At 35.1% G+C, this 15595-nt stretch overlaps 1 protein-coding gene across 4 annotated transcripts in view; it reads left to right on the top strand.

The window, feature by feature from the left end:
• MYO16 (myosin XVI) overlaps positions 1–15595 on the top strand; it is a 405417-nt gene that overhangs the window by 306315 nt on the left and 83507 nt on the right. For 3 of the 4 annotated variants that reach the window (XM_074930682.1, XM_074930690.1, XM_074930675.1), the window contains exons 24-27: positions 5899–5974; positions 8704–8879; positions 13279–13359; positions 13612–13817. In XM_074930682.1, coding sequence (XP_074786783.1) covers positions 5899–5974; positions 8704–8879; positions 13279–13359; positions 13612–13817 — 539 coding nt within the window. The remainder of the gene's footprint in view (positions 1–5898; positions 5975–8703; positions 8880–13278; positions 13360–13611; positions 13818–15595) is intronic. The other variant, XM_074930699.1, reaches the window with a different exon arrangement.

Below are 15595 nucleotides of genomic sequence, written 5' to 3'. Positions count from 1 at the left end.
TGCAGTTATACTGGAAAATGCAGCTATTAAAAATACTGCCTCACTGAAAAGACCTCTTCTATATATTTAATTGAGAACGACAGACAGCCTTTTGTGAACAAAACTGGTATCTCTAGCTTTGTATTATGAGAGGATTACAGCTGCTACAGATGTGTCCATGCAGTTTTAAAGACCTCTAACATGTTCGTACCTTAACTTTTTGTGTCAGGATAGTCATAGAAAAAAAGAAGTCTTTTCTTCCAATATCAAGTCTTTCTCATTGATTGTAGTCATGCATTGCCAGGTGTTGCCCATTCCCTTATGTTTTAGGCTCAGTAGCTTTTCCTAGAACTACACATATTGTTGTTCCAATCCTAACTAGCCTTAGACCATTCCAGAAAAGGCAGTACTGAGAGAAAAGAGAAAATAGATCAGAAGTGGAAAAACTAAAACTTGAGGTCAAAGTGAGCCTAGGAAGGCATATGGGAAGAAAAGACTGAGTAATGTGTAAGGGAAAGTGTCCTAAACAATTTGGAATCTTAAATTTCTGGCAAAAAGAATGCTTTAAGAGAATTTATATGTATGATAACATTCTGAGAGACCTTTGATTTTTTTTCTTACTTTCTTTACGGTTTTGGAATTAAGAAAGTGGAATAAAAGAGGAAAACAGTATATACAAGTAAGCTTCTGCACAAAGAAGAAATCAACACCAGGGTGAGATTTTTCAGTGAAACATGAGAGAGAATACCTTATTAGACAAATGTGACAGAATGATCCTGTTGAAGAAAGAAAACAATTTTTTATTCATTTCTCTTGAATTTTACTATTATGCCTACACAACACTGAATCTGTCTTTTTCTGCATGAGCAATATGATACACTTGTTAACTATATGAACATATGCTCAGCAAAGGCCACTGTGAACATTAGTACTTGATCATATCAACTATTTTACTTTTATCTCCCAGTTTTAATTTTACATCTGAACAGAATCCTGCAATGCCTTGACACATTATGAGTCTCTTCTAAGAGCTATTTAATGTCTTGGTATCTGAGTGCTATAAGACAAAAAGCTTATCTGTTCTGTTCAGACAGAAGGTAGAGAAGAATGATTTAGGTTTTGTATGGCTAAAAAAAAAACACCAGTGGAAGGCTTTATCTGAAGGTCAACACATTTCCCTAAACACTGGCAGTCTGATCTCTTCTGGAAAAATTCTGCTCATCTGGGGCATTGCTTTGTTTCTGATGCCTAACATGAATGTGGGTATTCTCAGCTGCTTCTCACAGAGACTCTGCCTGGCAGCACCATGAGAGGAGGGGCACGCCAATTCCATGTTGCATGCTGCAGGCTTGCCTTGAGGAAATGAAGCATTTCGTGGGTGCAGTTGATCGATGCATCTGACCATTGGCTGAAGCTGTACTAAGAATGTGTAATACTGAATTTCTAGATGCTTTTATTGATAACATTAATAATTAAATTGTGGGCTCTCATATAACAAAGGGCTTCACATGAATTATATCTCTGGACTGTCAGCCTTACTGATAGTTGTGATTTTTGAAGAGTAACATTCCATCAACAAACTTTTTCGAGGACTCAGAGTTGTTTTTTTCTAATTTTATGGAAGAATTAGCATATGAATAAGTAAATCAGAAATATACTGTCTTAGCACAATGCCAAGAGACACAGCTTTACCTGATAGCAGTGTTTGACATACCATGTTTGAGATAATGAGCTATTTGCCCATTGTTCATGTAGTCTGAATAATATGTCATCATAATTTAAGCTTTTTGCAGTTTAAATTTATACTTGAATTTACAAATCAGATAAGCCCCTTGTCACTGTTTGTCTTGCTTGTTTTGACTTACAGTACTGTAATAAACTGATCAGATCAAAAGACCAACTTCTTTGCTCTATAAACCAGTGTGCATAATGTCCTTTAAGTGCAGATCAATGTCTGTTCCATTTCTCAGCTATGTGCATTTCAAAAATACCTCTCAGCTGTCAGCTCACCTTCACCGAGGCAGCCTTCTCTGAAATGCCTTATATATCCGAGGCAGACTCTGAAACTGAACCTCTAAATCAAAAGACAAAAGGAGATGGATTAATCAATAAGGATGCTTTCATTTTCTCTATTTTTCCCCAGGCTGAATCCCCAGACATAACAATCAAATCAGTCTAGTCTAAGCTATACCAAAGCCTACAAAGGTTACTTGACAAAGATTCCTTTTCACACAGACAAGATAGTTGTGCTTTTTCTCCCTTTCTCTCTCCCTTTTTCTTTCTTTAAGTAGACTTGATTTCACACTTTCACTTACAGGAGAAAATAATAGAACACTTCCCTCCACTATCCTATTTTGTTTCTGCTGGTTTCAATATGCTACTATTTCTATCACAGTGTTAGAATAAGACTTTCCAGACTATATAAAATTACTTATTTCACTCACTGCTTAACAAGACTTGTTTTGGGAGGGTGAGAAGCCCAGTGATCCTAAAAAAACCTGGACATTCAATCATTTAAAAGATATCACTCACATTTAAATACTGGCAGAAAATTAACAATTACAAGTGACCCTCTGTGCACTGAAATTGTCCTTGGACACGTTCTCAAAAATTTCTCATTTAATTATATGAACTGATGATTTTCTTATTAACTAAATTTAACAACACATGCAAAACTGTGAGTTTCTGAGTTACATTTTGTTATTAAAATAGTAAAATTTCCCCTTTTAATTGTGAATGCAGCCAAAGCAACCTTAACATTCCAGGTGGTCTTTTCCTAGCTTGTTTTAGGGTTCCTGCTGGATCTGCCATTAACCTTGAGTGCTTTTGGCCTATCACAAGATATGAAAACTATTTACAGAAAAGAGTTTTTGAAGGAATTGATGAAAATTACGTGTAAATGTAGCCCTGTTGATAAAGTATATTGGGAAATCCAATGAACTTAGATACTAAGTCCCTTATCAAAGTCAGATGTTATGAGGGGGGATACTTCAGAAGAGATGTACAATACGGCAGCATGAGGATAATTAATGTATCAAAGAGGCAAGAGTCTGTAAGAAGATAAGAGGAACATGCAGTTCCCAAAGTTAGGTCTGTGCACATTTGGTGTGTGAGCCTCCTGTTTTTTTGGTGGTGTTTTTTTACCTCTTATTTGTTAGTTCTCATGATATTAAAACCAGCTATACCGACTTAAATGACCAGAAAACAGGTTCAAAACAAGTAAGTATTTTTTCACATAGCTAGTTACTAATAAAACTCCTTGCCACAGAGGGTTATAGATGCTGAAAATGTTAACGAGTTCTAGAAACAGGGACTAGAGAAGGAAACATCAATCAAGAGATATTAAACACAAAGATGAGATATGGCCTGCAGGACAAGAACTCCCTTATGGGCAGAGCCCTGGAAGCTGAGATGGGATCCAGGGGGAGGCAGAGTAGTGTTCTTCAATATTTTCCCTAAATGTCCAGGACTAGATGAACATTTGGCCTGCCCCACTACCCTGTGCTTAGGTTAAGCTCTTTTCCTTTCTGAACTTAAATCAAGAAGGAAAGCAAATCCAATCCCTTTCTTGTTTTAACCTGTTTTAATGATATAAAAGGCAGTGTGGAACTCCACACTATTTTCTTTTCTAGTAAAAATACTTCTAACTAGTCTAGGTATATCTAAAGACCTTATTTCCTTTGGTTAAAACAGACACACAGATTTACATCCTGTCTACCCTAGAGCTCATCATGTAAAGCAAGATAGAGCAAATAGCTGCAATAAATAGAAGTGAGAATAAGGAGTATGTTTTATAATACTGGAACCATGATCTAAGCGAGTGCACATTTCCTGTCTGAATCATATAATATTTGTTTGTTTTTTGTCTCCTCAGAATAACTATCCACTGTGCATGAGTGCCAATCAGTGCAGAGTTTTGGCCAGGTTTACTTTAGAAACCCAGTGGAAGAAAACTAAGGGAAATATTTGTGCTTTAGGCAAAGTGTTATGTAGGTTGGCATCTCTGATGAGGTCAGGATTAAATTAACAAAATTGGCAGCTAGAATAGGACTTCTTTCTTTTTCTCTTTTGTGAGACTGGCAATGAATATGGAACCCTAGAGTGCCATTTCATTGAGTCAGTTTTCATGTCTTTAGGCAGTGAATTAATTTACCAAGTCTATGAAAAAACTGTTAGAGAGTTAGCAATTTCTTCATAAAAGGGAATCCTGCTAACTTTTATGTATTTTATGTGATATGAGAGATGTCTTATGAATATAGTTCTAGAAGTTAGTGATGTATTATACCAGCACCAGTACTGAAACTTCTCCCTGTTTCAGTCTAGGCACTTAATCATAATATAGTATCTCCCACTGCTATACTTACCTACTCTTCCCACCAGTAGTAACTCTCCTAATTTAGTCAAAGCCTAAGACACTAAATTAGGATCTGGCATTATGGATTTGTCGAATAAGTTCTGTTAATTATCTTTTATGGACCAGTATGGTAGAACATTTACTTTATGTACATTAAAAGCATTTAATAGTATACTTAAATTATTCTAATAGTTTGCTAACTATGTTGTATGTTCTTAGGAGATGCAATTAGAAAATTATATAACATTGCATCTGTCATGTAAAAGAACATAATTCTATTGTTATACCTTTTCTATGTCAGATGCCATACTAATTACATCATTTGACAATTACTAACTATAACAGATTATACACATCCAAGTCATATAATCTCTTTCATGAGTAAAATAGCATTACATAATTGTCAAATGACCGAATGGAAAACAAAATTAATGCACTGTTTAGTATTTCTAATCTTAATTATATATTTACAGCTTTATTAAATATAGAAGGATAAAATTTCCCCAAATGTCTAAGGGGCTTAGGATATAGATCCAATAAAAAACTTTAAAAAGTTTTTAGATAGAAACATGGTCCCAAGGTAAATAACAAACTGTATTCTAAGAAGTTCCCATTAAGCATCTGCCTGATCCTGGAGGTACTACAATCTATAATTTTCTTTCTTTTTAACTTAAAAATTCCCTTTGGGTTCTACTACCATGCAAAACAAAGCTGTTTATATGTAAAGCCTGTAAATTAACTAGTTGTTTGTCTTCCATCCCCATAAAAAGTAAAAAAAAAAAAGAACTCAGCTCATTGGCTGCTTTTTGGTCTTAGTGTTGCTTTTCCATACAGCATCTCTTGGGGATGGGCTCAGTGTTAAAACAGTCACTTGGTCATATTTCTTCATTTTGGATATACCCTCAGGAACTCTGGCTAGAACCTTGCATTTTTCTCACTTCTCAGAGTGCCCACCACATGTGTTAGAGTTTATCTGCAGTCAGATGACAGATGGAGTGACAATCCAACTGTCTGTTCTTGAAATTATGACATCAGGCAATTATGGTGATGCAAAATCCTTATGTGCAATTGTTAGAAAGATCAATGGATTTGTACATGACCTATAGACTGAACTTGCTTCCAAAGGATATATGACTGGCTGGAACTTTTCTTGAGTGTGAGCTGGGACGCAGATTGCTCCATGAGTGTTTTGTTATTGTCAGTGTGAAGAGTCTCCTGTTGACAAGGAGATCTGTGATCTGGGAGCGACTTGCTTATCCTACAGGGAAAGTGGTGTTTAGGTCACTGTCTTCTGTTCTACACTACACTTTTGATTCAAAGTCTTGCATTGTGGAAATGTTTTAGAATCAGTCTGACGAAATTTCTGTATACTTACAGAGACACACAAAGTTCAACAACCAGTTCTTCTGGTTAGTATTGTTGGCACTAAGAAAGGAACAAAAGACACTATCTGGTGACAGCCTTTGACTGTTGAGTGGAAAAAAACATAGTTTAATTTCTACTGCTGTGAGATTTTTAAAAGATGCATTGGTCATTACTAATGATGTCACAATATTTTATTATAGGTTACTTACGAAATTGCTGGTGCGATAGAAAAAAATAAAGATTCCCTTTCACAAAATCTCATATTTGTAATGAAAAGTAAGTAAATGGTTTGGTGGTTGCTGTTGTTGTTAGAGATCAAGATATTATGACTTGAATTTAATTTTTGTTTTATTTTTAAGAGAAATTTATATATATTTTATTTCCAGTTAAAAAAAAAAAAGTCACCATCTTTTGTATGTATGCATTGTTTGAAATTTTCTCTAACTTATAAAGCTTTTAGAATTCATTAACATAAAGCATCTTCATCATGTGATGTGATGTAAAGAACTAGAAGGTATAGTGAGATGAGTATGACTTAAAGAAATAATTGAGTATGAATTAAGATAAAAATAAACCCCAGAAAACAGGGAAAGGAAATAAGGTTCCCAAAATCATAGTCTGCAGTGGGATGCACTTCACTGCTTGAGTACCTTTCTAAAAGCAGGAAGTTGTGTGCATTCTTGTGTTTTTTAGTGAATAGATACAGATGTTCATTGAAATACAAAATTAAATACCTTTCCATGTGCATATTGTATAATTATGCCTAATAATAATGTAACTCAGCTAATGAATTAATGATTCATAATTAGGTATTAAAGACCTCTATCATTTACTCTTTCTGTGAAGAAAAACAAAACATTTTCCTCAGGGAAATGTCAGTTTGTCCTGAGATGTTATTTGTCTTTTCTCCAACCACTGCAGTCTTTCACTTAATATATTATATACTTACATTTCTTTCCATAGAAAAAGAGGTCTTTTGGACGTAATATTTGTCTTCCAGATCAGCCCCACTGTTACAGTGTATTGGGTTTTTTAGCAATTTTACTGTAAAATTAGCTAAACTCCCTAGTAAAATAGTTGATGCATTTTGAAATCAAACAGTGTACATTAAGGACAAAGAAAGAAAAGGAAGAATTGATCTTGAATATAATCCTATTGATTATAGTTTTAGAGACATTCCAGTTCTCACTACTTGGAATTAAATGATAATCTGCCAAAGAGTATAAGAAGGTATGGCAATTTCCAGTATGTTCTACATGGGAGAGCATTCTTCCATTCTCTCACATAGTCTCCACTTGCATTTACATTGCTACTGTTAAAAGGGAAGAATGGAGGGTAAGATCGGATATAAATATGCTGAAATGCTGATATGCTGAAAGTCAGTGTATATATAATTAAGAAGTCATAATAATAACAATTATAATTAATGGAAACATTCTGAAGGCAGAATATTTACAAGCATGTAAGTCATTTAAGAGCTACGTTCCTTCTTTTTTAAGTGACTTAGTCTTTAAACCTCTTGATTGTCAGTGACACATTTCCTTCACGGTCAGTTTCGTAAGTTATGTAGATGTATGCCTTAAGTGCACGCTTCCTTTGATTTTCATTTAATTCAGTTTCCTTAATCAAAACTTTTAAATATGCTAACAACATTAAATCAATTTGCATATATGTGTAAGAATGTGGAACATACCTGTCCAACAAATAGATCAGGAGAGGCTATTGACATAGGCTTATCTGTTTCAATTTGAAGGACATAATTTTAATGCCTTTCCTAATGCTTCTCTACTGTGTTTATTCATATTTTAAAAATATGGAGGTTTACTATGTCTGCTGATTGTGCTGAAATTGTTTCAAGTATCTGCTTTACTATCTTCCTCATAATTTTATTATTCCTGTTAAGTAACGAATAGGAATCTCCACAGAAAAAGGGAAACAAATCTATTGCATTTAAGCATCTAGTAATATACCTTTAGACAGCTAATAAAGAGCAAACTAAGGATTTCTACCTGCTATGCTAAACTTAATGACATTATTTATGATGCTTATCCCATTCACTTTTCTGGCTTTTTGTTTGTTTTATTCACATAATGGGTGTGATAATAATGCTAGTTTGCTAGATCTTAAAAAAAAAAAAATCAGGATGGTTAAAGATGTATCACATAACAGGTTTTTAATGCTTATTGGTGCTGTGTCAGTACAAGCAGCATATAATTACCATGTTCATCTTAAAAAGCCCATGACCATAACCTCGTAAAGGATAATTTGACTGAAATTAGTATGAAGTATCCTATCTGTCTTAAAACTCAAATTTTTATTTTTAAAAACACCTCTTAGAAGTGTATTTTTTGGTACTAATTATCACCACTGCATCAAACTTATGTATGGTATTGCCTTTTCTGTAAATGTCTGTAGATGAATAGATGAATAGAAATGTGAACCCAGCTTGCTACAGTTCTGTCCTTCACCTTGCCTTTTTTTCTTCTTTTTTTTTTTTAATATATCCCTTCCTATATTGTGTTTTATATCATTCATTTCCTTTGGTGCAGTGACTGTCTATAATTTATTTCTGTCAAGTGCCTTGATCATTTCAAAATACTATATGTTAGGTAAATGTGCAGAATGCATCTCTCATTGCTTTAATAGATGGATAAATTGGGAGTCTGTAATGGAACAAAATTCAGAGGTGATTATCACATTTAAGTTTAGTTTAATTTTAAGTTTATCACAATTAAGTTTAGATAGGTCACAGCCTGAAACGTTTTGTTTTCTGTCCTGTTTTGTTCAGCACAGCAACTGAATGTTTTAAAATAGTGTTACTATCCTTAGATATTGAATGCTGTTTGATAACTAACGTAATAGTTTATTGGTTTGTCCACTTAAGTTTACTTATTTAACTCTATCTCCTACTGTATGTCTTTTTAATTCCAAATACAATATATATATATATATAATTTCAAACTTGTATTTTATCTTCATGCATTAATTTCTTCTTTTTTCTCTAGCCAGTGAAAATGTAGTCATCAATCAATTGTTCCAGTCCAAGCTGACACAAACTGGATCACTTGTTCCTCCATATCATTCCCTTAAAATTAAAGGGTGTAAAGCAGCTTTGCTGAGTAAAAAAACATCAGTATCCTGTGCAAGTGGAGAATCAAAGAAATATATCGAGCTCAGCAAGGTAAGAATTTAGGACTCTTTCTGCTCTTTGCTCCTTGAAGATTTTTCTCAGGTTTTTTGTCATTTATGAAAGTTCCTTGTTCTCTGCTTCATTCTCTGTAGTCATTAAACTATTAAAATAATTTAGTACTTAATATCAACACTAAAGCAACAGTGAGACCTAACAGGTTATAATTTACTAACACTAATAGTGCTGATTCAGGAACCTCTTTCTTGAACTCTCTGAGCAGAAAGTTGGGCACAATGATGAGGTCCCTTCAAGCCTGAATCATTCCATGATTTTGTGGTTCCAGGGTTTACCAGTGGATACATTACTGATTTTTGCCTGTATAGGAACACTTCTTTGTCTCCTTGGCTGACTTTATGATGAAGAGTTAAGTAAATTAAAACATAGGAAGCACAAAAATAAAACCTCAGTGTCTTTATTGTGTTAACCTGAGAAAATTTCTGGTTTGAACAAGATAGTTTGTGCGGTTTTGTATGAACATCAACTGTACATTTTGGCAAACATTGTTACTTTAAATGGTCACTTGCATGTCAATTTTCCCAGTCAATTAGAAATCAAATCAAACTCTCTCCATTTCTGAATTTGTCTCTTCTGCTAGAAAAGACAGCCAAAAGAGTAAAAAAAGCCAAAAACACAAAAGGGGGTAGAAACTTGGGAGGCTATCAGAAAATTAATTGTTCACATCACATGGGACTCTCTTTTTTGAGAAGAAATAACATGATTTTTTGAGTCCATTCTTGACAGTGCTTTGGAATTCCTCCCTCTTCTAGAAAAGAGGCAAGCAGTTCTCACAATACATCAGCTGCCTGCACCAGGCTTCTTGAAACTTACAACTCTATTTTTGGTTTACAGCTGCATAAAATTGATTCTGTCATGGGATTAAGGAGCCTGCTCTCATGTGTCATTGTGAAAGGCTTTATGCAAGTACATCCATAGAATAGCAATGGGACTTTCCTCATAGCCCCCCTGCTGATAGTAGCATAATTCCTGTCTACTGTTCTTGTCAGTAATCTCAGTGGAAAAACTTAAGTTGAAGTGAATGGTGTTGGTTTAAAGCTATATTTAGCAAACAGCTGAGGCATCACAAGGTGCCTTTAGGTGCCTTTCCACTACAGTAACAGCTTCCTAGAGGAAGCTTCCTAAGACTGTGAAAAAGATCCTAGTCCCATACATGGAAGGAAGTATGAAAAGCACATCTAAATTAGAAGCCTATTCAAGACGGGGGGACACCACACAGCTGGGATCTCTGAAACTATGAGGTTTTTGGCCAGTCAGAATAGCTTGTAACCTGGAGTTGCTCTCTTGAGAGACAGAAGACATATACAAATTCCTTTGGGAAGTGTGATAAATTAAGTCAGAAATTTCAGATTTAGTGAGCATGCCCTAAACTTTTAGGTATTAGATGGAAGGTGGGAAGAACTTCATCCTTCATCTGCTCACAGAGCCCAGGATGGCCTGGCTTCTCAAAGGTAGGCTTTGAGAAGAGCTGTGCAGGTGAGGCAGAACTCCACTTAGTTAGTACTAAGTTAGCTTCATTTGAGCATGGTACTGTGCTGCTATTCAGGACAGAAGCAGAATTTTAGTTATCTAAACTGTTCCAGTGGCAAAAAAGAAACACTTGCTATTTTGGAATAGGCACCTGATGCAGGAGCTGGAAGTAGGTAAGTGCTTAAATTCTTTTGTGGATCAAGCCCACGTCTTTAACTGCACTATCCCAAATAATTTCTTCCCTTTTCCAGTATAGACTTGAAAATCCACTGTGATGGACTGGAATAATGTTGGGGTTTTGTTTTGTTGTTATTGTAATTGAAAATGCAGTATAAGGGGCATTTTCTAATGAGCTTAGACTACATGTTAGAAAATCATAACCATTGCATTTTTATTAGAGTTTATTCTGAGGGTAAAGGCAATAAAGAGGGGAAAAAAAAAAAAAAAAAGGAAGGAGTAAAGAAAGAGGAACATCAAGGCAAGAATTATCGACCAGAGACTGGCCTTCCTTTTATATCTGAAATTTGAATTGTAACATACATCATACTGTAGGCAGTGAGAAACACGAAATGAAAGGTATTCATGTTGCAGTGCATGGGTAGTTGTATGGACTCCACCATATTCAGGGAAGAGAAGTAGACACTTTCAGAGGTCAGATAGGAGTTTGTTGTGATTACCATCCCCTTTTAGCTTGTCATCTTCGGACCTAGCTACTTGCTAGGTTATATAATTATAGATTTCTCTATGTATGGCCATGTAGCTACCTGTTTACCTTTTCATAAATGACTCTTTTATGATTTCGAGCATGCTGTCACAGGTAAGGATGGGCTACCTCTTTGAACTCACCACTTTACTTGTAGTAGGTTCCAAGAGAACGGTGCATCCATCCTAAGATAAAGATGAACAGACCTAATAGCTGGCCAGAATTTTGGATCACATAAGGAGTCATAGAAATATGGGGATGCAAGCTCAAGTCTCTGTGGCTTGTGAATAATAAAATAGAATATATCTTCATTGATACTCTTGCAACTCTTTTTCTCACATCAGCTCTTGTTCCCTTGTTTTTCTGTAATCTCTTCCTAGTGCATACTTTGATCTTCTTGCCTCCGCCTCACATCCTTCAGAATAATCAGTGTGTTTCAGAGTTCACACAGCAGAAGTCTAGTCACATGAATGCATATCGCTAACAGAAAGCTTTTCTTTCAATTGACTTTAAGTTGTTTCTCTTTATGAACACTTTGCTTCATTGTCTGTTAGCTGAAGAACTCATCTACTGCAAAGTTTTCACTATGTCTTCTGGTTAAAGCTTTAAAGTACTCAGCCGGTAAAGAGAGATTTTTTAGGAGGGGCTTTTAGCTACTTAACAGAGATTAGGAAGTTACATGTGTAGTTGGGCTTTTTTTCTGCAGATTAGAGGTACAAAATTTTCCAACATGAAGCTGTATATGAGAGGGTAATAGAGAAGTACAGCTTTGGTGATATAGTCTTGCTCCTTTGCCCATATCTGAAGATGTCCAAGTTTGGAGACTTTGAATTAAATTAATTTTTAGTGTTTGCCTTGTTTCCTTTCTTTTCTCTCCCTCATTCTGAACAAAACATTTCTTTCTCATGGGAAGGAGTATGCAACACAGGAAAGCAGGCAGGAAGTTTAGCATCCAAAGCATTGTTGTTCTTGAACTAGTGACTTAATCTGTTGGGAGAAAGGGGTGAGTGCATTATCTATCAAGTGAATAAAACTCTATTTTAGTGATATTCCTCAATCATTTTGTAAACTTTAACTGAGAAGTATCACTGACATGCTAGTTGTTATTTTTATAAGACCTGGAGCAAGCAGATCTCTTTTAAGTTTTCTGTTTTGAAGTTGGGAAGGAGTTTGTCTTTAAAATTTTAGTGCATCCTAGTAAGTGAGATTTGAAATAAAAAAGAGCTCTAAAGTTTAGCACAGTGAGTAGAGAACTGCTTGCACTGCAATATTTTTAATGGAGTTTGGCTTGAGTGGGCTTTTGATGCAACTGGAAAGAGACAGGAGTAGGCCAGAACCTGCTGACTTGATAGAAAGGGAGTTTTATGGAGTAATTGGACTGGAGAAAAACACTGAAAAATTCAGAGGTCAAAAGGCTGTCATTGATATAGAGACTTGAATCTAAGAGTTTTGCCAAATCCTGGAATGCACATTTTGCCAGCCTTCCTGTAGAAAGTTTAACACAAAACCCAAATTTCTTAGCCCACTTTTAGGATGATTATTGCCATTTTAGTCTCAAATATATGAAGTGAAACAGTAAAAAATATTTTGTTCCCCATTCCCAACTCTGATGTTACATTGGTTCTGATGAGCTATGAAGTTATTGATAATTTATTTCTATAATCAGTGAATATGGGTTAAAAAAAAATAAATAAAGGTTAACTGCATTCATGTGTGCAGGAAGAAAAGAGAAGGGTTTTTTTAATATTAGTATTATTGTTTTGCCTTCAAGATTTTATTTAATGATCTATCCTTACATTTACTCACTTAAGTATCTGCCAAAGACATAAGGAACCTTTTCAGAGAGTTACAGAATTATGCTACTTATAGGCAGACTGTATGGAACACTAAATGTAAAAGTCCTGCTTCTGCAGTAGAGTTCCAGATCATATTGTTTTGCCCAGTTATTTGGAAAAGGTATTTTATCTTTCCAATGCTATACATCTGCCTTTGAAATCAAAACTTTATTGCCAGTCACGGCTCTGCAGATACTTGAGGGTATTTATCCACTTTCCCAAGTCTTTCTAAAACTCAAATCATTGTCTGTGACACACTATTTGTATAAATGTTTGCCTTTGTTAGTAAATTGTGGAACAGAGAAAATGAAGGTTTACTGCCTATCTTGAGATAAAGGTATTGTGTGTGTGCTTTTCTCTCCCACAGCTGTTGAAAAAGAAAGGAACATCCTCATTTCTTCAGAGACTGGAACGAGGGGGCCCAACCACTGTGGCAATACAGCTCAGGGTTAGTGAACAACCTCCAGACAGAAATTTATATTAAAAAAAAAAAAAACACCAAACCACCACATTTAAAAAGCAAGATTAGTCTCTACAGATTGCAATGGAAGAATGAAAATTTCTATGCTTGAGAAAGTCACTTACGTGGTCAGGTCAAGCCTTTTGAGAAAATGATGTTAAAAAGTTAGGAAGAGCAAATGTGTCGAGCAATTGCCTTTGCTGCACAATAATGATGGATAACTGACTTTTTTTCCCACAGAAATCACTCACAGATATTATTGGGAAACTGCAGAACTGCACGCCACATTCTGTCCATTGTATAAAGCCTAATAACTCCAAGTTACCAGATACATTTGACAATTTTTATGTGTCTGCTCAACTGCATTATATCGGTGTCCTAGACATGGTCAAAATCATACGACATGGATATCCAATACGTCTCTCTTTCACAGACTTCTTGTCAAGGTAAATTTTTTTCAGTTTTATAAAAACTTTTTCTTACCTATGGTAGAAAGCCTTCTGTCAGTTCTGGTAGTCCTTGCAGTGTTGTTTTGCTGATGAGTCTTTCAGAATTTCTTCAGAAAAAAAATTATGTCTGCCAGCAAGGGATATAGGCTTGTTATTTTTTAATTGAAGGAATCATGAACATTGTGGAAATCTATTTATAAAGATCATCAATGAAATGTATTCAATTTTAAAAATATAACTTCATCAAATAATTATATTTTTATAATTTATGCTGCTTATAATATTTATAAAATAAGAAATATTACATCTTGTCTCCAAGTAATTACAAAGCAGAAGGAGAAATAGTGTAATTTTTCAAGTTTTATCAATGTAGGTGTCATGGGTTCGGTATTTGTATTTCATATGTTAGGATTTTTTTTCCTTTTTTTAATTATTAGAAACTAATGACATTTTGAATTTATGTGAAAAGACAAAAAGGTATATGTCACTGCTTCTGGCTGAAGTCAAGCTCTTTTCCCCCATCCCTCATTCAGTTTTGGTGTTTTGGGCTCACTTATATTCTCAAATGCTTCGTCAAAGAAGGAGTACCATCTTGTCCAAGAGTTCAGTTAGCAGCCTATGCACTCAACACATGTTCCTCCTCTCTACATGTTCTACTCCTTGACTGATCTATCAAGTAGTCATGATATGGCCTATGTATTATTTTACTTCTGAAAAACAACATGGGAGTATCAGCTGCTTACACTCATCTAAACTTTCAGTTGCCTTCTTGGAAAAAGTTGTGGATATTAAATTACTGCTTGGACAGGATCATATACCCTCTGGCAATTCTGGAAATATTCAAAAAGTGCAGGGGTATAGGAGTTTATAATCCCATGTGTTTCAAAAGTAAGCCATGTCTGTCCTATCCCAACATTCATCTTGCAGTATGAATCTGGAAGTGCAGGCATGGTTGAGAAGATGGAGATAATGGGATTTGAAAAAGCAGGCTGCTTTCATATTCAGAAGTGGTAGGAGCAATCACTGCATAGCTGTTTCCATATTACTGAATTGAATACTTCAAGGGACTATTACATGAGCACAAAACCAAAATCTTTGTCACTGTTAAATCCTTACAATGGTTCCTGGCAGGGATTTGGTCCTTGCCACTTAGCTTTTCTCACTGCAATTCCCAGAGACAGGTTGGGGCTTGGCACAGACCTGGGACCATTCCTCGTGGGCAGTGTGGAGGTAGCTGCTTTCTTTTGGAGGATAAAAGAGAATAACCATGTGTACGAAGGTAATTTTATTCAGTTGCCTTCAGTGCCAGAGAATGGTATCACGTGTGTTCACTCTAACAGTACAGGCATGAGTCCAGCATGATGTCTTTTTTGGAGCAACTTTATTTTAAAATATCAATACAATAATGTTTGAAGATTCAAATGTAATTTCAGTCTTTTTCCTCCACACCTTCAAGTACATCCCAAAGCCAAATTTTTATCTAAAAGTCTTAGAGGACATCTGGTGTCTCACAATAAATACTTATTTGCCATAATTATAGTAAAAGAAGAGTAGCAACAAAACCCAAAAATATGATGGCAGCAATATTTATGCTATAATTTTAAAGTATTCTAGTTTTGTAACTGTCCATCTTTATCCATTTTCCTCCACAATAAATTATCTTTATAGGTTCTTTACAGCTGAGCCCCTCTTTTTTTTACCTATTTGCACCAGGTCCTAATAATTTCATTATTATACATAAGATTAATTAAACGGTGGTGGGGCTACCATGGTGT

This window comes from Athene noctua, chromosome 1, assembly GCF_965140245.1.
Source record: "Athene noctua chromosome 1, bAthNoc1.hap1.1, whole genome shotgun sequence".
Lineage (NCBI taxonomy): Eukaryota > Metazoa > Chordata > Aves > Strigiformes > Strigidae > Athene > Athene noctua.
Note: the sequence above shows the minus strand (reverse complement) of the source record. Positions and strands in the feature narration are given on the sequence as shown.